At 42.6% G+C, this 23512-nt stretch overlaps 1 protein-coding gene across 8 annotated transcripts in view; it reads right to left on the reverse strand.

Moving 5' to 3' along the window:
• ltbp1 (latent transforming growth factor beta binding protein 1) overlaps positions 1-23512 on the reverse strand; it is a 220520-nt gene that overhangs the window by 8240 nt on the left and 188768 nt on the right. For 7 of the 8 annotated variants that reach the window (XM_083922851.1, XM_083922848.1, XM_083922847.1 and 4 more), the window contains 6 exons: positions 17511-17648; positions 16351-16512; positions 14482-14571; positions 7203-7331; positions 4905-5045; positions 1145-1321 (listed from right to left, as the gene is read on the reverse strand). In XM_083922851.1, coding sequence (XP_083778977.1) covers positions 1145-1321; positions 4905-5045; positions 7203-7331; positions 14482-14571; positions 16351-16512; positions 17511-17648 — 837 coding nt within the window. Of the gene's footprint in view, positions 1-1144; positions 1322-4904; positions 5046-7202; positions 7332-14481; positions 14572-16350; positions 16513-17510; positions 17649-23512 lie in introns of those variants that run through there. The other variant, XM_083922852.1, reaches the window with a different exon arrangement.

A 23512-nucleotide genomic window follows, 5' to 3' on the forward strand; every position in this document is an offset into this window, starting at 1 on the left:
ACGCAAAGGAGAGGCAGGCTACACTACAGAGACTCCACCATCGCCATCTACGAAGACTACGCGCTGGAGGTGGTTGCGGAGCGCCAGAAATACCGAGAGGTGATGTCGGAGCTTTATAAACTGGGCTTCAAACTTGCGCTGCTGTTCCCTGCCAGGCTGGTCATCACGATGAAGGACAGGGGGAGGAAAAGGCTCTCTTCGGTCACCGAGGTGAAAGCCATCATAACATCCAACCGCACGGAGGAGACATGTTTGTTGATTTCATCACAGACGAGCCACTGTCATGTTATCTGGATAACCATGAGTTGGTGCGGTGCTAACTGTATAGCTGTGCTTTAACCAGCCCCAGACTGGCCGGAGTTTATTTTTAGATCACAGCGTTAATAGTTACAGTCCTGACGGGCTGTTGATATTCTTTCTGTTAAGAGTTTTGAACAGAAATCGCTAAATGGACTCTTTAACACACTGTGGACATGTTGATTTAAGATCCAGTGTTTTCTGATAGTAGAAACAATCTGTGTTGCTTAAATCTGTCCATGGGAAATATGTTTTTTTTGCAATAGATATCTAGTTACAACAAGACTGAGCTAGCAAAGCAGTTTAGTGTTTATATGTGTGGTATACCGTATATTCAGTTTGAGCAATGCTATGATCTCTACAAGCTAACATTAGCTTGACTGGCTGACTTAAGCAGGAGTAGAAACCATCTCTATTGCCTAAATCTCTCCAAGGAATTTTTTTTTCAATAGATATCTTAGTTAAAACACAATTGAGCTAGCAAAGCAGTTTAATGTCAAGTTCAGCACAGAGAACTACTAATTTGATTTTGTAGATGACTAACTCAACATAGTACGTTCCATAGAAGCCGCCAGCCAAGAGGGCCTAGTTCTTTGTAGGAATACGGCTTTACCGGGTAACCCTTTAGTAAAAGCTGCATTGGGCTGAACAATTCCCCTTAGCTGTGATATAATCCAAAATACCACTGCCTGTCATGAGCTTTTGCTATATATACATATATAAAGCATATATTAAAAGTATGCTGTGTCAAAAGCTGCACTCAAGGAGCAGCAACAGACATAGTACAATATGGTGTATCTGTGCCTGCTCTAACACTACATATGAGAGCAGTGTGTTTTGTGTGTACCAGTGTTTCTGTATGGACACAGGGCACAGTCCATGCCCCAGGCCTCTCCATACAGACAGCAGCACTCTGTGTATGTGGTCTTCCTGCTGGGACCTAGCGGACGCGTGCATGTCATGGTTTCTGTCACCTTCTGCCAGCAGATCCCTTGGTAGTCTATCTGCTCCGACTCATGTTGCTCTGCACACACATACATACACATATACAGCATTACTACATTACACAGTGTTGCATTTTATACACTCTGCCTCCATCCAAATAGGCTTAATGCAAATCCTTTAAAAATATTATTTAGTCCCAATTATAAATAATGGGATACGTATTCAATATTGGGCTAAAGCATAGAAACTGGATCAATCAATATTTCATCACTTTAAAATGTATTGAAAGGCAGGAGTGACCATGGTAGCTGGTATTGTCATTTTCTCAAGGCAACAGATTTAGATTTTATAGGACTTCAATTTAACATGGTGGTCCTCAGTTGAGGTGTTACAATCGTCTTACTTCCTCTTTTAATACAATATTGATTTATGACGGAAACTATTAACATTTTATTAAAGAGTGAAATGTATATTTTTTGCATTATTGTTGTTTTTTCCGTTTTCTGTAAGCATTTACACAGATTGAAAAGCTTTGAGTCAGGCATAATTGTATCCTTTCTTTAAACAATTTAACTCCAGAACTGTTCTGCTTTTAAGCATTTCAACCGTTTAAGGCTATTTTCGATTGTAATGATAGTGTGTGTGTGTGTGTGTGTGTGTGTGTGTGTGTGTGTGTGTGTGTGTGTGTGTGTGTGTGTGTGTGTGTGTGTGTGTGTGTGTGTGTGTGTGTGTGTGTGTGTGTGTGTCTGAGGGTGCCCTTCATGACACCCAAGGTCCCCTTACAATGTACAATGTTCACATTTTTATTCTTGCTGCTGATGACAGATTTGGTCACTGCAGAGTGGGCTTTCAGTCCAAAAAGTCTTAAACGGTGATTCGCCATTGATAGTCTTCTCATAATCCTGTCGTCTGGTGCACTTGTTTTACGTGGACGACCGGCCTTTTTGAGGGACTTAAATGAATCTGTGTCCTTGTAAAGTTTCAATATACTTAAAATCACAGACTGAACGCCCAACCTCTCTCTGATGGCTAAGAGGGTCATCCCATTGGCCTTCATCTGGACAACCTGCTGTCTCAGGGTTTCAGTCACCTTAGAGCAGCTCACCATCTTCAAAGTAACCAGGAGAGCTGCAGATAAATAGGGTGTGTCCAACAATTCAGTCAATTGTCACCAGGTGCCAGATTGACACCAATAACTGGGAGGGATCGGAAAGTGTTCTCTGTTTTTGTTCACTTCTTTTTTGACAAAGTAAATTTTTTGTTGAAGTGGTTGGTTTTTAAAAAAAATAAATTATTTTTGCCATCCAGTGTACATGTGTAAAAGCTGTAACAATGTAGGTATAAAAGGAAGGTGCAGATTCAATTACAATGAATTGGCTGGTTGGAACCGGTGAGTTTTGAGTTGTTAAATTCTGTGAAACTGACACCACAATGCAGTGAACAGTATTGAGTATTGTATAATCGCTGTATCGTGATACAATCATTATTGTGGGCACTGAATCGTGAAAGTATTATATTTTAAAGTACTCTGTGATTCCCACCCCTAGTCCTGAAATGTGATTTGGTCCATAAGTAATTACACAAAACAGTATTGTATTAAACAGTGAAGCAACAGCTGATTTCATCTACTGTACCTTTCACATTACAAAGTAACACCAAAGAACGTGGAACAACGGACCAGCTCTTCACTCTTGCAAGGATTCTGGAGGGGGCCTGGGAGTATGCCCATCCAGTCTACATGTGTTTTGTGGATCTGGAGAAGGCATATGACCGGGTCCCTCGGTAGATACTGTGGGAGGTGCTGCAGGAGTATGGGGTGAGGGGGTCACTTCTGTGGGCCTCCGCCAGGGGCCTCCGCCAGGGGTGCGCTTTGTCACCAATCCTGTTCATGATTTTCATGGACAGGATATCGAGGCGTAGGTGGGGAGGGGTTGCAGTTTGGTGGGCTGAGGATCTCGTCTCTGCTTTTTGCAGATGATGTGTCCTGATGGCATTGTCGGTCAGTGACCTTCAGCACTCACTGGATCAGTTCGCAGCTGAGTGTGAAACGGCTGGGATGAGGATCAGCACCTCTAAATCTGAGACCATGGCTCTCAGCAGGAAACCGCGGGATTGCTTACTCCAGGTAGGGAATGAGTCCTTACCCCAAGTGAAGGAGTTCAAGTACCTCGGAATCATATTCACGAGTGAGGGGACGATGGAGCGTGAGTTTGGCCGGAGAATCTGAGCAGTGGGGGCTGTGTTGCAGTCGCTCTATCGCACCGTTGTGACGAAAAGAGAGCTGAGCCGGAAGGCAAAGCTCTCCATCTACCGGTCAATCTTTATTCCTACCCTCACCTATGGTCATGAAAGCTGGGTCATGACCGAAAGAACAAGGTTGCGGGTACAAGCGGCCGAAATGGGTTTTCTCAGGAGGGTGGCTGGAGTCTCCCTCAGAGATAAGGTGAGAAGTTCAGCCATCTGTGAGGAACTCAGAGTAGAGCCTCTGCTCCTTTGCATTGAAAGGAGCCAGTTGAGGTGGTTTCGGGCATCTAGTGGGCGCCTCCCTAGGGAGGTGTTCCAGGCATGTCCAGCTGGGAGGAGGCCTCGGGGGAGTCCCAGGACCAGGTGGAGAGATTATATCGCCACAGAGGCATGGGAACGCCTCGGGATCCCCCAGTTAGAGCTGGTTAATGCCACATTAACCCGGGCCACCCGGGAAAGGGAAGTTTGGGGTCCCCTGCTAAAGCTGCTGCCCCCGCGACCCGACCCTGGATAAGCGGTTGAAGATGAGATGAGATGAACAACGCAAATACAATTCCATACTAATGCCAATGTGCCATTCAGATCATACATGTTTATTAAATTATTTTTGAACTTATGTAAAACTTACACTGTGAGCTACATATTTTAATTTCCTCACTGTAGCTGTTTCATAAATTCACACCTTGAAAGGACACGTTGCTTTAAATGCATATTACTTAAGTCAGATTGGCTTTATCAAATTTCAAACAAGTTACAAGGTACTTTCAGAATGAAATGGTACACCAGAACTGAAAACTGTTTCTGAAAAGACTTCATGTGAAAAAAGTCAATACAGTAACATGATCTTGATTCATATTTGCTCAGTGCTACCTAATTTCACAGTTTGATCAGAGTTCACTGCAGTCATTGACACTGCATCAGAAACTCCTCTGCTCTGATTGGTTGTTTTACTTCAGTCTTGTTGGAAACAAGGAGCACACAGAGAGGGCTCTGGGAGCAGACAGGAACACAAGGTGGAGGTAAAGATACTTGACTTTTTCACAAATCATCTGTCTCATTGGGTTGTCAGGATATAGTGACAGTTTCAGCAAATGTGAGGAAAAAAACACATTTTATAAAGACAGTTACCAACTTTACCTTCAAGAAGTAAATATGAGCATTACCTGTAATCTTGACATAATGGATCAATATACATAATTATACATGCAGTATATGATCTGTAAATTTAGCAACCAAGTCAGCTGCAAGCTTAAATCATATTTATTGGGAACATTGTTACTATGCTTTATTCCTGGTAAATATTTGCTATTTCAAAGAATGAAACATAAGAAGAATTTGCTATTTTTTTCCAAATCCAAGAATTTCCTGTAGGGACATTTTAGAATGTGTGAATGGAATATAAAAAAAACATTTCTTACCAGCCACCTCAGGAACGAAGACACAGCTGTTACTGTTGGGGTCCAACACCATGGGATGTGTACAGAAACACATGTATGAGCCATCTGTGTTAAAACACTGTCCACCAGCACAAATCGACTCATCCAGACACTCATTGATGTCTTACAAGAAAGAAAAGCAAACATTTGACATTTAATAGAAAAATTACCAAGTCAGAGGCGTTTTTCATGTTTGCTAAACTTACTCACCTTTAAGTGAAATTCTGGTGTAAAATCATCCCAGGCTCTTTTTAGGAGAATACACTCTGAGTGCCATCAAGACCATTTTTTCGTGTATGAACTATTAACGGAGAAATCCCGGACAGTCGCTAACAGCCGAATGCGGCTAAAAGTGATTAGCTTGGGGCATTACAGTGAATGCATTAAAACATCTTTTTTAACCACTAATACTGCTCAAAATAACACCAGACCTCTGCAGTAGCACGATGACAGTCCTTACACAAAACCAAGCACCAACAACGTAGTCAGTGAACCTGGAGTTTCTTAAGAGTGTTTTGAAATACTTACCTACTGGCCCCAGTACCAGCTCCTCTTGTAGTCCATTTAAGTCGATTACCAAATGCAATCCAAAAGGAAGGAGCCCATTGGTGCTTTGTTTTATGTGTAAGGATTCTTATCATGCTACTGCAGAGGTTTGCTGTTATTTCAGCAGTATAAGTGGTTAAAAAAGCCCTCTTAATGCCTTCACCATACTTCCCCCAGCTAATCAGTGTTAGCCATGTCCGGCTGTTAGCGACTCTACCGCATTTCTCCGTAATCTGACTAACACGCCCTCTTTTGTAGAGGCAGAACTGGAGCCTGTTGGGAATCACTGTCAATTTCTCTGGGGGAAGTCACTGAGGTAGTCAAACAACTCCACAGTGGCAAAGCCCCAGGGATTGATGAGATTCGTCCAGAAATGCTGAAAGCTTTGAGTTGGGCTGTCTTGGTTGACATGTCTTGTGTGGAAGGCTGGGACAGTGCCAAGGGAGTGGCAGGCTGGGGTGGTGGTTCCCCTGTTTAAAAAGGGGGACCATAGAGTGTGTGCCAATTACAGAGGTAGTCTACTCCAAGGTGCTGGAAAGGAGGGTTTGTCTTATAGTTGAACCTCAGATTGAAGAGGAACAATGCAGATTCCGTCCTGGATGTGGAACAACTGACCAGCTATTCACTCTCGCAAGGATCCTGGAGGGGGCCTGGGAGCATGCCCATCCGGTCTACATGTGCTTTGTGGATCTGGAGAAGGTATATGACTGGTAAGTCTTGGTGGGGGTTGGCCTACGCCAGGGGTGCGCTCTGTCACCAATCCTGTTTGTGATTTTCATGGACAGGATATTGAGGCGTAGTTGTGGGTCATGACAAAAAGAACGAGGTCGCGGGTACAAGCGGCCGAAGTGGGTTTTCTCAGGAGGGTAGCTGCAGTCTCCCTTAGAGATAGGGTGAGAAGTTCAGCCATCCGTGAGGAACTCGGAGTAGAGCCGCTGCTACTTTGTGTTGAAAGGAGCCAGTTGAGAGGGTTCAGGCATTTGGTAAGGATGCTCCCTGGGCACCTCCCTAGGGAGGTGTTTCAGGCATGTCCAGCTGGGAGGAGGCCTCGGGAAAGAACTAGGACCAGGTGGAGAGATTATATCTCCACACTGGCCTGGGAACGCTTAAGGATCCCCCAGTTAGAGTTGGTTAATGTGGCCCGGGAAAGGGAGGTTTTGGGTCCCCTGCTAGAGCTGCTGCCCCCGCGACCCGACCTCGGATAGGTGGTTGAAGAGTGAGTGAGAAGTGTCGAAAAAAAAACATGGGATGATTTTACACCGGAATTTCACTTAAATGTTACATATCAGCTCAGTGCTGCTCTGGTTGTTAAGATGCAATGATAGCAAATAAGCTGACAGAGTTTTGAGTGTTATGTGTAAAAGGCATATATTGTTTCTCTTTCCTGCAGTGCTATTTACATGATATAGAGATTTCTGCCTTCTCTCCAATATAATGGGTCAAGATGGCACTTGGCTTGTGGCGCTCAAAACATTACACCCACCAACCGTATCACTGCAAGTTTTTCAAATGTATTTTTTGGCACTTCCATTGTATTGTAGAGAAGGCAGACATCTCTACAGCCGATATAACAGACACTGGGCAACTCGCATCAAAACTATCTAGTTAGTAAGTAGGCAAGAGGAAAAATAACACAGGGCCACACACACTCACACACACACACACACACACACACACACATATATACACAGACAAACACACACAGCTTTTCTGTTTGCTGTGTATGGCGCTGACCTCTGCACTCCAGTTTGGCAGGGTCGTAGTCCTGTCCGGTCTTGCAGTAACACTCGTAGCTGCCCACACTATCCAAACAGAAACCTCCTTTACACACCTCCTGGCCAAACAGTGTACATTCATCTGCGTCTGAAAAGGCAGAGAGTAGGCAGGTCATGTTACATGTTCAGAGAGTTGGCTTTACTCCTTTTTGTGGACTTGTGCTCCCTTGAGGTAAGTGCATGCTGCAGATCATGCTGTGCATGTGCACAGTAGGGAAAGAGTACAAAACAAAGGAAGAGAAAAACCTAATTGAGAGTTGAGTTCTATTGGTTTTGGGTTTTTTTTATTAGATAATTCATTTAAAAATGAAAATATGTAAACACACACCATTTTACTTTTTTAAATCCTACATACCCCATGACATTAAATAATGATTTTAGTTTTTGTCCCTCATTTTTTTGGTGTCCGGATTGACTGGAATAAGTGAAAGATCGGATTATACACGGACCCCCAGATGAACCCTGCTCCTAATTTCACATCCATAATATGTAATAGATTGCAATGTGGGACTGTGTAGTATATTTACTATGGACACTACTTTTTTGTTCCACTGTGGGAATTTTTGAGGGGCAAGTGAATAAAATCAGAATTTGTACTATAGCCTGATGGATGCTGGACTTATGGGGCTGATACTGATATCAATACTTGGGAGTTTAAAAATCCTGATAATATATAGCAATTAATGTATGATGTTAAGAACAATTTTGATATGTCCATTAGCTTTACTTTCATGGACAGGATATTGAGGCGTAGTCGTGGGTCATGACCAAAAGAACGAGGTTGCGGGTACAAGCAGCCGAAGTGGATTTTCTCAGGAGGGTAGCTGGAGTCTCCCTTAGAGATAGGGTGAGAAGTTCAGCCATCCGTGAGGATCTCGGAGTAGAGCCGTTGCTACTTTGTGTTGAAAGGAGCCAGTTGAGATGGTTCGGGCATTTGGTAAGGATGCTCCCTGGGCACCTCCCTAGGGAGGTGTTTCCAGCTGGGAGGAGGCCCCAGGAAAGAACTAGGACCAGGTGGAGAGATTATATCTCCACACTGGCCTGGGAACGCCTCAGGATCGCCCAGTTAGAGTTGGTTAATGTGGCCCGGGAAAGGGAGGTTTTGGGTATTATCAATATTTGGGAGTTTAAAAATCCTGATAATAATATATAGCAATTAATGTTTGATGTTAAGAACAATTTTGATATGTCCCTTAGCTTAGCTATGTCCCGGACAAATTCTGTAATGATGACACTGTTTTCAAACCTACTTGAATCTGCTTATTGACCAACATACACTGATACTGATATATCTGCAAAAAGCTAATGTCGATCTATATATCGAACTGGACGATTTATCCATGTGGTTCTAATTCGGACAGTCACACAAAGGTTTTTTTCTCACTTATACGCTGGATAAAAGCAATTATAAAACACATCTACATAGAAACTTATTTTTAGATATTCTATAATGTGTAACAAGACAACTGTAGCTGTGCAGTAAAACACAAGGGGAACACAAAATATTTGTGACAACTCAATGGCACTTCTCAAACAGGTGTTTGGAACTTTGTCATTATATCATTAATGACCACCATGTGAGTGACAACTGAAAACATTATAAATTGTCACTTGTAGGTGCAACCGGCGCCCAAAGATGATTGTTCATTTTCTGGATTAACTCAAACTGTCAGTTTGATTACAGTAGGCCCACAGCCTGCTGGAACAAAGACCTCATAAAGGCCTTCACCCCCACAACAGGTCACACCCAGGTGTGAATCCTCCAAGGCACCCAAACTGTTCATTGGCTGAATTGACCCCCAGGTGATGACATCATCCGGGCCTATATAAAGTGAAGCACACAATCTCTCGCCCTCTTTCTACTGACTCTTTCTACTGAATCTTTTCTACTGGATCTTTCGACCGGATCCTCCTGCTCTTCTCCAACTCTACGCGTCCCTGCGGATCCAGGAGACCAGCTGCCCGCTGTCCCCTCGGCCCTGGACCTGGCCTATGGCGTGGGATCACCACAAAGGTTAACCAACCGGTTATCCTCAACTGAGCACAGCACAGAGCGATCCGAATCCTCTTTTGCCTAAGAGCCACAAATAAGACAAGAACCTCTTCACCACGGAGCTTCCTTTCTTCACCCAGCTGCTGGCATCAAGCAATGCGCAACATCTCCTATCTCATGGACTGGTAACTAATCACCAACTGGGCATTACTACATGTTATAGGACTTTATGAACGGCTAGATACCATTGTAACTTTGTAAGAACTGAGAGATCAGGCTTCCGGCCTTTGTGTAACAAAGAGAATGTTCACACCTTCTTCGAGCCCCCACCTCTTCTCTTTGTCTCTCTCTCTCTCTCACACACACACACACGCACACACACACACATACACACAAACATACGTTTGCTGTTAGCTTTAGTTAGTTTATTGTGTTTTGTTTGTTGCATTTATTAATTTGTTAATAAATGTTTGTGTTTACCATATGTCTGATTATTTAATATTACACAAAGATGAATGAGCCAGCTTCTACTAAGAAAAGAACTTCTTAAATCCTTCAACTAATTAAACTATTACATTTATCGGTGTTTAACCCTTAATTAGTAGTTTAATATATTTTATGAGACTTTAATATTAGTTATCACTCCGTCTATGACGGTGGTGCCCCGAGGAACTCTGGTTTGACTAGAGTCATTTTTATTATTATCTTTGATAATTATTGGTGATAACTAATATTTCCTTGATTAACGGTAAGTTTATTGAGAATACTCAATCTCATAATCTGAACGTGAGTCAAGGCACTATATTTGATTGGTTCTCCGTGTGACGTTTTTAATAAATTGAAGTTATTAATTTTTAGTAATTTTTCTTTATTAATTTTCCTCATCAAATATTTCATTTGATAGTCACTATTGATCCAATTAAACCCAAAGTACCTACATTGGTGCCCCGTGTGAGGCTTAGTTATGTTGGCTTGGCAATAATTCATAATTGTGTGATATTAATATTCGTCATATTTTTGGACATTTTACAATTTTTGGATTTTTCATCCAAAATTTTCCAAAAGTCGTTCCATTTAACCCCACTTGTCTTCCACAGGAGTAGACATCCAGCTGTACTTACAAACAAGTACAAAGTGGTGTTATTTGATTAATTCCAAATTTAGCTAAAGTGATTTGAGAATATTGATAACCTCTGTAAGCCTGATAGTTACCCTTAAGATTTTGCTATTGCTGCTAGCTATTGAAGTTTGGTTTAGCATTTGAATATCACATATTCAATGCAATCCAATGAGTCTTGTCATAAATTGTTGCTAAATTAAGTGCTCCTTCCCCTTAACTCATAGCGTGCCCCCGGCCCTATGAACCCGAGAGCGTGAATTGTTGGAACTGCCTTGCATTTCAACCTGAGTGGAGATAGATAGAGCCACAGTGTGCTACCAGCCCTGTGAAATAAAGTTACATGCCCAGCTGTTTCTTCCACGTGTCTCAGCTTGAGTAGTACTTTATAGATATTATTCCCTGACTGACTGCCCTGCATCTCAGTTAGTGTAAATTCTGGTCCCAGAACCACATGGTGCTGTAGTTGCCCCTCCCCGCGCAGGAAGCAAGCTACCCACAAAGTGTAGATCAGAGGAACTGTTGTTTTAGGCTAGTGTACTACCCAATTTACATCACAAGTTGTCTGCCAAGCAACACCAGAGCCAAAACAATTGCATTGTTGTACTAGACAACAAGTTTAATCTCACCTTCCATTTTAACACAATGGAGAACCCAAGTGTAGAGAATTTCATTTCTTCCCTAGCACAGAGCCTTAAACCTGGCTACCCTGAGTTCATTAACACATTGAACTTAAGTGAGTGCAGGAAAGAAATAGACTCCCTTCTCAGCGACACATCAAAAGGGTCTGTGGTGAGATGTTTGCTCCTGAACTTCCACCGGCAAATTAGCATTGTCTGTCAGAGCAAAACAGCATTAGAAAAGGAGATAGAATCCCTTAAAGCTCAAAATGCTAATCTCATCAGTGAAGTTCAGATAGCAAATCACAAAGTCCTGCGTTATTTAGAAGATTTGCACTCAGCAGAGTCACAGCTCTTCTCCCACAAAAAGGAATTGTTAGGGCTTAGATCAGAAACTCTTGCCCCACCAAAGTCGTTAAGCCTTGCTGATTCTGGCTTTTCAAATTCAAATGTCTCACTCAATGAGAGATTAACGCCCTCTCCAGAGCCGACAAGGGAAGTTCAGTCCTGCTCTCCCTCCTCACTGCATCACTTTGAAAGTGATGATAGGGCTAGCATAGTCTTGCCTTCACAAACGGTGACTTCACCATGTCCCCGCCTTGAAGAGCTTGAGCTTCTAGCTAAAGATATGGACGTGTTTGATCCAGACAACTGCGATCATAACATTGAGGACCATTTTAGGGAATTAGATCAAAATCTAATTGACCTGCCCAATGCAACACAGAGAGAGAAAGTTAAACTTGTGTGGAAAACCAGCTCAAAAGCTGTCCGCAAAGTTATACAGTCTCAACCTGCCAGAGTCAGAAATGACTACAATGAGCTCCGTCATGCACTGACAGAAGAATTTGCTTCTACTGCAGACGAAATCGCTTCTTTGGTTGCAGCTAGTCAAATAAAACATTCCCGTCAAGAGAGTCCCAGAGACTATTACAGACGTTTGAGACACGTATACTTCCAAGGAAGGAATGCACCAGGCTTAGAAGAGAACCCAACTTTTAAGTCCCTGTACTTGCAGAACCTTCATCCTTGTATACGTACACACGTTATTCTTGAGACAAGAAAAGATAACCTCTCTCTTAACGAGGTTAGGAAAATAGCACAGGTGGCTTGGGAAACTGTTGTCAATTGCAAAGCAAGGGAAACAACATCTGCTTCCAGCAGCTCAAACACCGTGAGGTCACACAGACCTTCTGTCTCAGAACCCCATCCTCAGAACAGATCGAAAGGGGGGGACAAAACACAGCATAGGGACGCAGAGCGTAAACGCCATGTCCGCCAGCTGCCACGGGATAGTCATGCCCAGAGCAGGAGCTGTAGAAGGCCATACTCTGAGATCCTGGCCCAGCATAATGACCTGCCAAACCACTGCTCAGATGATGACCACAGCATCTCTGACCGCAGTTCAGAACCCGACAGTGACAGCGCCTCTGAGTGTCTTTCTGTACACGGCTACAGGCAGCGTTACAGCCCTGAGCCACGAGTTAAGAAGAACTTCAAACAACAGAGCTCCAGAGCCCGCTCCTCTCGGTTTTGTAGGTAACAGTCCATCTGCACTGATAGTAAGATTAATGCAAGCTCAGCAGCCTTACTTTTCTTACAGTTCAATTGGTAAACTTTGATTTGTTAGCAGCCGCAGCAAACTCAATAAGACCCAAATTGTAATTGGATTGAACACCTTGTACAAACTTTGCAAATACTTTTGGATCAACTCCTTGTATTTTGTAATAAGCTCACTGGTAAACACTAGTTTAGGACACATCTTGGATTGACACACCAATCATACAACTGTCCTCATGCAACTGACAGCTGCATCTCATCTGTATCTCACCCCAAGTCATTTACATAACTAACACTTCTGTTCTCACTAACCTGAAGAGTAGCTGAGAAACAATGTTTATTATGTATTTCGTATAGTGCCATTGTCATGTTTAGATTTTGTTTTGTAGCTTTTGTTTTTGCCTAGTCGAGATATTAGTAGTGTTTAGCCAATTCCCAGTTGGTGAAATAACTGCCCAAAACGTTGCAAACACTAAATGAACTGACAAATGAACTCTGTACATCTATGGACTGTGAAAGATGCCCTTAAAACCGCACATCGGGTGCAGTCTCAAGGACATCGGGGGGATATGTAGGTGCAACCGGCGCCCAAAGATGATTGTTCATTTTCTGGATTAACTCAAACTGTCAGTTTGATTACAGTAGGCCCACAGCCTGCTGGAACAAAGACCTCATAAAGGCCTTCACCCCCACAACAGGTCACACCCAGGTGTGAATCCTCCAAGGCACCCAAACTGTTCATTGGCTGAATTGACCCCCAGGTGATGACATCATCCGGGCCTATATAAAGTGAAGCACACAATCTCTCGCCCTCTTTCTACTGACTCTTTCTACTGAATCTTTTCTACTGGATCTTTCGACCGGATCCTCCTGCTCTTCTCCAACTCTACGCGTCCCTGCGGATCCAGGAGACCAGCTGCCCGCTGTCCCCTCGGCCCTGGACCTGGCCTATGGCGTGGGATCACCACAAAGGTTAACCAACCGGTTATCCTCAACTGAGCACAGCACAGAGCGATCCGAATCCTCTTTTGCCTAAGAGCCACAAATAAGACAAGAACCTCTTCACCACGGAGCTTCCTTTCTTCACCCAGCTGCTGGCATCAAGCAATGCGCAACATCTCCTATCTCATGGACTGGTAACTAATCACCAACTGGGCATTACTACATGTTATAGGACTTTATGAACGGCTAGATACCATTGTAACTTTGTAAGAACTGAGAGATCAGGCTTCCGGCCTTTGTGTAACAAAGAGAATGTTCACACCTTCTTCGAGCCCCCACCTCTTCTCTTTGTCTCTCTCTCTCTCTCACACACACACACACGCACACACACACACATACACACAAACATACGTTTGCTGTTAGCTTTAGTTAGTTTATTGTGTTTTGTTTGTTGCATTTATTAATTTGTTAATAAATGTTTGTGTTTACCATATGTCTGATTATTTAATATTACACAAAGATGAATGAGCCAGCTTCTACTAAGAAAAGAACTTCTTAAATCCTTCAACTAATTAAACTATTACATTTATCGGTGTTTAACCCTTAATTAGTAGTTTAATATATTTTATGAGACTTTAATATTAGTTATCACTCCGTCTATGACGGTGGTGCCCCGAGGAACTCTGGTTTGACTAGAGTCATTTTTATTATTATCTTTGATAATTATTGGTGATAACTAATATTTCCTTGATTAACGGTAAGTTTATTGAGAATACTCAATCTCATAATCTGAACGTGAGTCAAGGCACTATATTTGATTGGTTCTCCGTGTGACGTTTTTAATAAATTGAAGTTATTAATTTTTAGTAATTTTTCTTTATTAATTTTCCTCATCAAATATTTCATTTGATAGTCACTATTGATCCAATTAAACCCAAAGTACCTACACACTGGATTCATCATGTGATGTATGATGTTAAGTTGTGTAGACAACATAACTTAGTTTTACCTTTGTAGCTGCCAGCTGTGGGTACACCATACAGCAAGTCTCCATTGGGAATAGAACCTCTTCCAGATGGACACATCTGATTGAACTGGTCTAAAAGAGGCAGACAAGGAGGTTTGGAGGTTAAGAGTGCAACATGCATAAGTGTGTGTGTGTCTGTGCGTGTGTGTGTTTGCATACCTACAGTATATACTATAAAGGACAATTAATGAGGTAAACTTCCCTGTAAAGGCCAACAGAGAGGTTTAGTTCCTGCTCAGTCATTAAAAAGGGTAAGACAATGAATTAAGCAGCTCTGAATGTTGTGTCATTGTAGGTGCTTCCTGACATTTTCTTATTAGAATGCCTGTTTACCAAGAATAACAGAAAATGAATAATCTCCTGTCACTCAAAATGTTTTATTTAGGGCACGCTCACACTTGCAACCGCAAACCCTTCAGCGTCGTAAATGTCCTTCGTGGATATAATTAGCCTCTCTCTCTCTCTCTCTCTCTCTCAACCGGGCCACGGCCTGCAAGTGTGCCTTGCCTGGGCGCAGAACAGTTGTACTGCGCCTTTACTGACATTCAGATAAGAATGGTGAGACAAGAGTAGTGTGGAGGTTTCTGTCAATCAGGGACAGCTACAACTGGTGTTATATGCCCAGACTTCCATCATTCATTTTGTTGTTCCAATACTGATACCAGTATTGGAAATGCCTCTGATGCTGCTTAAAATGCTGTTATCGACAAGTACCTGTGTCTATGCACTGATCTGATAACATGCGATTTAGCCCTGAAAAAATCCTTCAAAGTAGTTTATTTATGTTCTTTTTCTGTTATGACCGACTGTCATCAATTAGATAATGAAATAAATCGGAAGGCATTCCTTCCCTGTATGTGAGTCAGGCTATACACAATTATAGCAATTATATTGCATTAATACAGAGATAGTAGTATACAGTTGTTAAAAAAAATATATATATATATTTATTACTTATTTAATATTGATTCATTAATTAATTAGAGGCCTTGTAATTAATTAATCGCGATTAATCGTATATCAATATTTTACTTAAGAAGCAACATTTTTTAATTGAAATTGATTTTGGTATATGACTTAATTAATGAATACACACAACAATGAGTTTAAACAACAAAATGTGTTTATTTTTATCAGTTAACACTAACTTTTTCTAAACTTACGTCTGAAACATTAGTTTTGATTTAAAACAGTTCTTTGTAGGGTATATTCAAGAAAAGTGGAAACCTAACATTGCAAAAGTATTAAGAATAATATCCTTGGCATAAAATAAAAAGTTTAACATAGAGTGCTTTTTCTCCATGTTTTCAAAAACACAGAAACAAAAATGATCCATCAACTAATGACAGTCCCTCCTAGGAGCCTTGTCTGTGCTAATGTTAGCTGCAGCGTGTTCAGCATTGGGGTGGAGCAGAGGCTGAAGAGCTCCAGTGGGAGGTGAATTCTTTGTTGCATAATTTGCACACGACCGTGCTCTGGTCCATGTTTTCACTTGGTCGTTTTTAGAACGCAAATGTCCGCCCACTGAATGCAGCAACAACTCATCATCTCACTTCTAATCTGTTTCATTTCTCTTGTGTTGTGTCCTGGGCCAGGTGGGAACTTGTACAATGAGCAACGTTCCGCACTGATTGCAAAAATAAATTGCAATTAAATGCGTTGGTTTTTTTGTGTATTTTTTCTGTAATTAATTAATCGTAATTAACGCGTTAAAGTCCCAGCTCTAATATATATATACGTATATATACTGTGTGTACATACCGAGTCACAGCTGCCTACTGATACAGTATTACTGGAATATAGCCAAAGGTGTGGCTAATAGAGGCACTGAGTGTATCTGTGTGTTGTCACCTGTGCCATTGACAGGGCAGGGATGCACTTCACAGTTGTCACCCCACCCAGCTCCCAGTGTGCAGCAGCACTCTTGCAGGGTGACATGGCTGGTCAGCACACTCTCACACAGGTTCTCATCGTTCAGATGGTAGTAGCATTCCTTACGCTCCACTGATGACACTAAAATATGAATAAAAGAGGGGGTGTGAAGAGGGGGAGAGAAGAATGTACACACAGTGGGGGGCAAGGATCAGACAGGAAATAAATTTTTTTTGCTCATTGTAAGGAGTATGTCTGCAAATGTTGACCATTTTCGGGACTGATCTGATGTCTATTAAGATCCCATTTCCCGAAGGACCCAAGAAACAAATGCTAATAAATGCTAACTGTGACTATAAGAACATTTTATCGTTGACAAAAAATGAGTAGTAAAAACTCTCACTATATTTTCGTCACCTTCAAACTTTTCTTCCCCTCTTTTTTCTGTCTCTGTCTCTCACTTACACACACAGACACACACAGACAGACACACACACACACACACACACACACACACACACACAATTGTGTTACTCTAATGCATACTCTAATGACAGTATAACAGGCCAGGTGAGTGCAACTAACCAGCACACCACAAATGAGCACAGTCAGGACTCTGGAGTAACTGACAATGATAATGTAAAAGATAAACTCTTGTGTAAAATCAGTTTGACAAAAATGACAAAATTATTGGTTTTGGCAAGACTAGATTAATATAATCTCAATATAATCTGAAGACTAAGACATCTGACACAGTAATAAGACTAAATTTTTATAAAGCTGACAAAATTCAGAGAAAACCTTTTGACTAAAAGTTGACTGAAATGTTAGGACTATTTTTCGAAGGAGGATCGAGGAGGATTTAATGCAAAATGAATTGTGAATTTAATGTAAAACTGAGATCATTAAAGTAATTCTATTCTATTCTATTTCCGATGTTGAGTGAAATCATTCTTGTTCATCTTCTGTAGCAATTCATGTGTTTGTAATGGATTTATGGTACACTATCTACTGTATGAAGTTTGTGTTCCTCAATTTCCTGACTTGTAATGAGAAATGACAGTGTAATGATACTGTAGTGACACACCATTATGTCTTCAAGTTTCTTGGAATTTGTAGAACAGTTGAAGGTGGGTCACCTGTGGTTAAGGGCTCACACTTGGCGATCATGACGTTGTAGTCCTGGCCACTGGGACAAACACAGATGAAGGAACCATCAATGTTCACACACTGGGCCTCTCCACACACACTGCTCAGCAGCTCACACTCATTCACATCTGTGGAGAAGTTAAAGAAGAAAACGATCATAGATGTTATTTTGAATTAGTCTGGTCATTGTCCTCTTCACTAAGACATCAAGACATTATATGACTGTGCCCAAAGCAATTTCAGTCAAAAGCAACTGGACCAAGTCCAGCCTCATTTGTCCAGGTCATTGTTATATCGGGATAACGATGACCTGGACAAATGAGAACATTCACAGGCTATATGATTATGCATCATCAAGAGTGTAAAGTGGATAAGAGGCAAGCAAGTCCAGTAGCTGTTACAAAAAGTATGAATTAAAGATAAATAGTAAATATTTTGCCAAGTATGTATGCCTAATTCATAATCTGATTCAGGGTGTTGCAATTGCAGCGGGCCATGTGATGTCTCTAGCTACAGTAAGCTCCCATCATGTGTGGCTGGGGCTCACAGTGCTCCACAAATAGGATCAGGATCAGGATTTAAATGACTGGAGGAGGAGAAGACATAGCTCAACTGCCACCTGCCGTTCACTTATCTCCCAAAGTAGGATGAGACGAGGTGTAATAATGCGACGGTGATGAGAAGGGAACGTCGACAATACAGAGCACCCATGGTTTCTACCAACCCGGCTCCCACGGCTGCCTTGTCGGAGACACATCATCATGGCCCGCCTTGAGGCTGAGGTGTACGGATGTAGGTTGACAGGGCGCCATGTAACCAGAGTGCTCCCGCTCCGAGAAAGCAAATACACATTCTCCTCTCCTCCCCACCTCCCCCAGTTTCGATGTTTTGCTGAGTACCGCCCAAACACACACACACATACACACACACACACACACACACACACACACACACACACACACACACACATAGCGTGGCCAGGAGTGGTCGATGTCTCTAAACGTTTGTGGCGGAGACAGTCAAGATGGGATATTTCAGCTTTTTAGCTGTTGACTCCTCAGCTGGTCGCTCGCCCCCTGATGAAGTTTCATTCAATTTAACAGAATCAGTGGACAGGAAAACTGAGACCGGCCTATTCTCTCCAGTTCTACAAAATCCCTCCTCTTTTTAGGAGGAGGTGAATTTAGCCTCCCAGGAGGAAATACATAATCTCTCAGCAGAGATCCTCGACCTGTTGTAGAAATAGGTAGGTGTCTTTCGCCCCCACTCACGACAGAAAGAACGAGTTTTACTTCCTGGTTCCCCAAAAGACAGCAATTGGTACACCACCATCGATTTAAATTATGTATACTTTCATGTTGAGGTGGCCCCACAGTAAAGTCCTGTGTTTTGCCTTTCAAGATATAGCCTACGAGTAGAACAGACTGCCGTTTGGCTATTTCCTGGCCCCCCTGTACCTTCAGCAGATATGTGGACACCGCACTTCAGCTGTTGCACAACCATGGCATGAGGGTTATCTTTTATCTCGACGACCTCATTATTACGGTTATGGGCTGCAGAGCACCTTTTGTTTCTGAAGGATCTCCACATTCTTGTTCTGGACAACAAGGGTGCTGACCTCATGTCAAATGGTGGAGCCCTACCAGATGAATGGGGGCTTCACCCTGATGTGGTGAAGGAGACTTGGACCTGGTTCGAGAGAGCAGAGGTGGATGTTTTCAGCTATGGTTTCCCCTTGTGTCACAAGACAATCCACCCCTGGGGTTGCACACAATTGCACATGCGCCAAGGCCAAGAAAGCTGCTTTGCACCTTTCAACTCCTTGTTTTCATCCCTCCCCTATTGGAAAGAATGGGACTGGATGAGTTAAAGTATTCTTTCTGGGAGCCACTGGAGGTTGCTTGGCGTCATGGTGTGCAGAAATGTCTTAAACGATGGCAGCCCAGCCCTGGACCATCCTCCAGTTTTTGGGGGCTCTTTCTTAGGAGGCAAGTGCAATAGGTGCTTTGCCCACTCTGGGCCAACATCTCCATGCCTGGTTCCTTAGAAGGACAGGCTGAGGGGGACTTAACTGTCTGTTCAGGTGGTGCAGACCATACAGGCGGCAAGAGAATTATCCACCACTGCCTTTTACAAAGCTAAGTGGTTGTGGTTCCAACGCTGGTGCGAGAAAAGAAGACTGGATGCCCTGTCATGTGCGGTTGTATGCTGCAGCGAGGGTTTGGGTGACAGTCCAGTCTTTGGTCACTCTCTCGTGAAGCGGTAGGGGGTCATGAGGAAACGCCGGGTCATGTGTGCCCCCTACCCTCAATGGGAACTAATATTGGTGCCTTGACTGTGCTGGATTAAAATAATCCATGTTGAGTTTAAGCAGAAAAGCTTAAATCTTAAATTATAAACTTGACAGAAGAAGCAGAACTTAACATTCTAAGCCTCTGAAATAATCAATGAAGCTGCTGTTTTCTCGTGTGTAAATATGAACACATCGTCTCTCTTAATGGGGACACCAATGCCTGACAAAAAATGAATCTGTCTGATGCAGAAACGCTGCTCACTGCTATTTTCAAATTTGATAGAATGTAATTAATATTTTCCTTATTGATGTATTATTTCACCCACACGCAACCTATCTGCAGAATGTTTTTTTTTAACCACATTAATCACAATGGCCGTGGACATAATTGCAATCCGCACATCACAAGAATGCATACATGTGTGCAGCTCTTTGCAATTTTTTTGACACTTCATGCTGGACTGGTTGGCCACCCCTGTTCTAGGCCAATTAATATTTATCGTTTCTCCAGTGCACCTTCAGAATCGTACCAACTTGGCTGCAATGCTGCTATCATTCTAGCAGCATTTAGGCTAAAATTGCTGGCAGATGCAAAGTGACGTTATACACTAGTGACTATGGATGAGACAAACCTTGAAACGGAAAGTAGCACCTTTACCTCTTTGGATAATTGTGTCAAGCATCAGCCATACTGCCAAATCTTTGGTCATCAAGACATTAACATTAAAAAAAAATGGCTGGAGCTGCTGGAGTTTACAGTTGCTTAAACTAAAAAAAAAAGATGGCAAACTTGATTTAAACTGGAGATTTTGGACCGAGAGCAGAGAGAATGAAGGAGTGTAAACATAAGGAACAGGACAGATGAGACCAGAAAAAGTTGTAGAGGAGGAGAGGAATAGATGGAGGAGAAGAAAAAAAAACAGATAGTACACATGCTTAATGGTAAGTTGAAAGTGACTCCTCACTCCTATTAACCAGCTTGTAGGGGCCACAAATGATCAACAACTATGATAAGATAAGATAATCCTTTGTTAGTCCCACAGTGGGGAGTTACAGCAGCAAAAGAGGATAGTGCAAAAAACAAGAACATCAATTACGGATGCAAGACACAAAAATACAATAATATACTATATACACGTTGTTGTGTGTGTGTGTGTGTGTGTGTGTGTGTGTGTGTGTGTGTGTGTGTGTGTGTGTGTGTGTGTGTGTGTGGTAGCCACAGTACAGTGATGGTTTGGCAGTGAAGAGGAGGCAGCTGGCTGGACTGAACTTGGGTGGGACCTAGCAGCACTGCCAAAGGGCAGATGGGAAGTGTGTGTTAAGCACATACTTTATTGAGGTATGTGAATAAGAGTGTGTTCTGCATTTTATGTGTCTGAGAGTGTTCAGGGTTCAGCAGAGGGAAGTCAGTGTTTTGACTGTCCTTCCTGCTGGATGACAATAGACTAAATGGGAGCTACAGGGTCCTAGTTACCATGGGGAAACCACCAACACCCAAAAGTTCAGACTCATTCCAAGCCAAACTTACAGTGTTACAATGTTGCTTTCAAAGATGATCTGAGATACAACCAAAGCTTAGTAAACCAAGGTGAGTGAGACGTGAACGAGACGTGAGTGGCATGTCAGCATTCTATCATTCAATCCACACCAATTACGTTTTGTTACTGTCTCTGTGAGCAGCAACTACTGGGAAACAGCGTGTTTCCTCCTTTGTGGAAGCAGTCGAAGTTCCCTCTCAGCGGCTCGCTGCACCAGTCAGGAGCAGATGAGTCAACAGCCCCTCGGGCAGCAGATGCTGGAGCTCACCAGCACTGAGAGCCAACACTGACACCCCGAAGCTCGAGGCAGAGTTTCAGTATGACTGACTCTAGACTTCAAAAAGCATTGTGGATCATAGATTATTACACATAAGCCTGTGAATGTTCTCATTCGTCCAGGTCATCGTTATCCTCAAAGCAATTTCAGTCAAAATCAACTGGACTGGTTGTTTGTCTAGGAAGACGTTTCACCTCTCATCCAAGAGGCTTCATCAGTTCATGTACGCATCTGACCCAGTCCCAGCCTGGTCAGATGCGTACATGAACTGATGAAGCCTCTTGGATGAGAGGTATAAAGGTCTTCCTAGACAAACAACCAGTCCAGTTGATTTTGACTGAAATTGCTTTGAGGATTATTACACATATGTATCCACAGTATATGGTGAAATTAGCAAGACAGTTAGCCAACTAGCCAGCTACTTTTGTCACAGCAATCTGCCAATCACAGCCCAGTCGGGATTTACTATGGGGTTTTTTTTTGGTTTTTTTTAAAGTATAATCGCATCAGTGAGACAAGGTTTTGAAAGCAGCAGCTCAAACAACACTGATATCATATAAGCCCTACCACATGATTATATATAGCCTTAACTTAAACAACAGCGAGGTGAAATAGAGGAAGTAGATCTAACATGGGAACAGATACAACTGCTACAGGAGCTGAGATGGAAGCGATTGGGGGAAAAATGCTCTTTTTCAGAGGTGGGGGTTGTACATATAAACAAGGAAAGAAAACAGGCAGTACACATTCTTAATGTTAAGTTGAAAGTGACTCCTCCTATTAACCAGCTTGTAGGGGCCACAAATGATCAACAACAAAGACACAAAGAGACAACTTAACCCACTGAAATCACACCCACTGTGGGTTAGGCCCCGCCCACTCCGAGTATGGATACAGATAATAGGGCATTTCAGAATGTTTGTAAACAACAAGCATCAAGACACTTCCGGGTGGCAGAACGTCAGCAGCTTCACTGACCTGAAGCTGACCAGCTGCTGCTTTAAACAGTCTCATCTCATCTCATCTCATCTTCATCCGCTTATCCGGGGTCGGGTCGCGGGGGCAGCAGCTTTAGCAGGGGACCCCAAACTTCCCTTTCCCGGGCCACATTAACCAGCTCTAACTGGGGGATCCCGAGGCGTTCCCAGGCCAGTGTGGAGATATAATATCTCCACCTAGTCCTGGGTCTTCCCCGAGGCCTCCTCCCAGCTGGACGTGCCTGGAACACCTCCCTAGGGAGGCGCCCAGGGGGCATCCTTACTAGATGCCCGAACCACCTCAACTGGCTTGTTTCAACGCTAAGGAGCAGCGGCTCTACTCCGAGTTCCTCACGGATGGCTGAACTTCTCACCCTATCTCTAAGGGAGACTCCAGCCACCCTCCTGAGAAAACCCATTTCGGCCGCTTGTACCCGCGACCTTGTTCTTTAAACAGTGTTACATAGTTAAAAATCTAAACGTGTTGTGTTTGGGGTTGAGCCGCCTGATATACAGCAAAAGGTGAAGGGTTTTATCGATTTTCCTCAAAAAATACTAAAGGAGGAGCCTCATCTAACGGGGCAGACTGGGAACAAACCTCCATCATCCTGTTTGTGGAGACTTTTTTCTCACAGAGAACAGATCTGTGTCACAAGACGGACAGTTTCTGGATAAATTCTATCAAAGTTACTGTTGAACCTACAAATATAAATGATGGTGTTATGTTTAGAGTTAATTTAATGGTGTTAAAGTAAAGTCTAACTTCTTTGTAAGCAAATATAATTGATGGTGTATTGTTTTGAATTAATTTAATGGAGTTAAACTAAAGTCTAGATTCTTATCTTTGTAACCAAATATCGTTTTAACGACCTGATTTATCTTTGTGTTAACCAGAGTGGTCAAAAGG

This window comes from Echiichthys vipera, assembly GCF_963691815.1.
Source record: "Echiichthys vipera genome assembly, chromosome: 11".
Lineage (NCBI taxonomy): Eukaryota > Metazoa > Chordata > Actinopteri > Perciformes > Trachinidae > Echiichthys > Echiichthys vipera.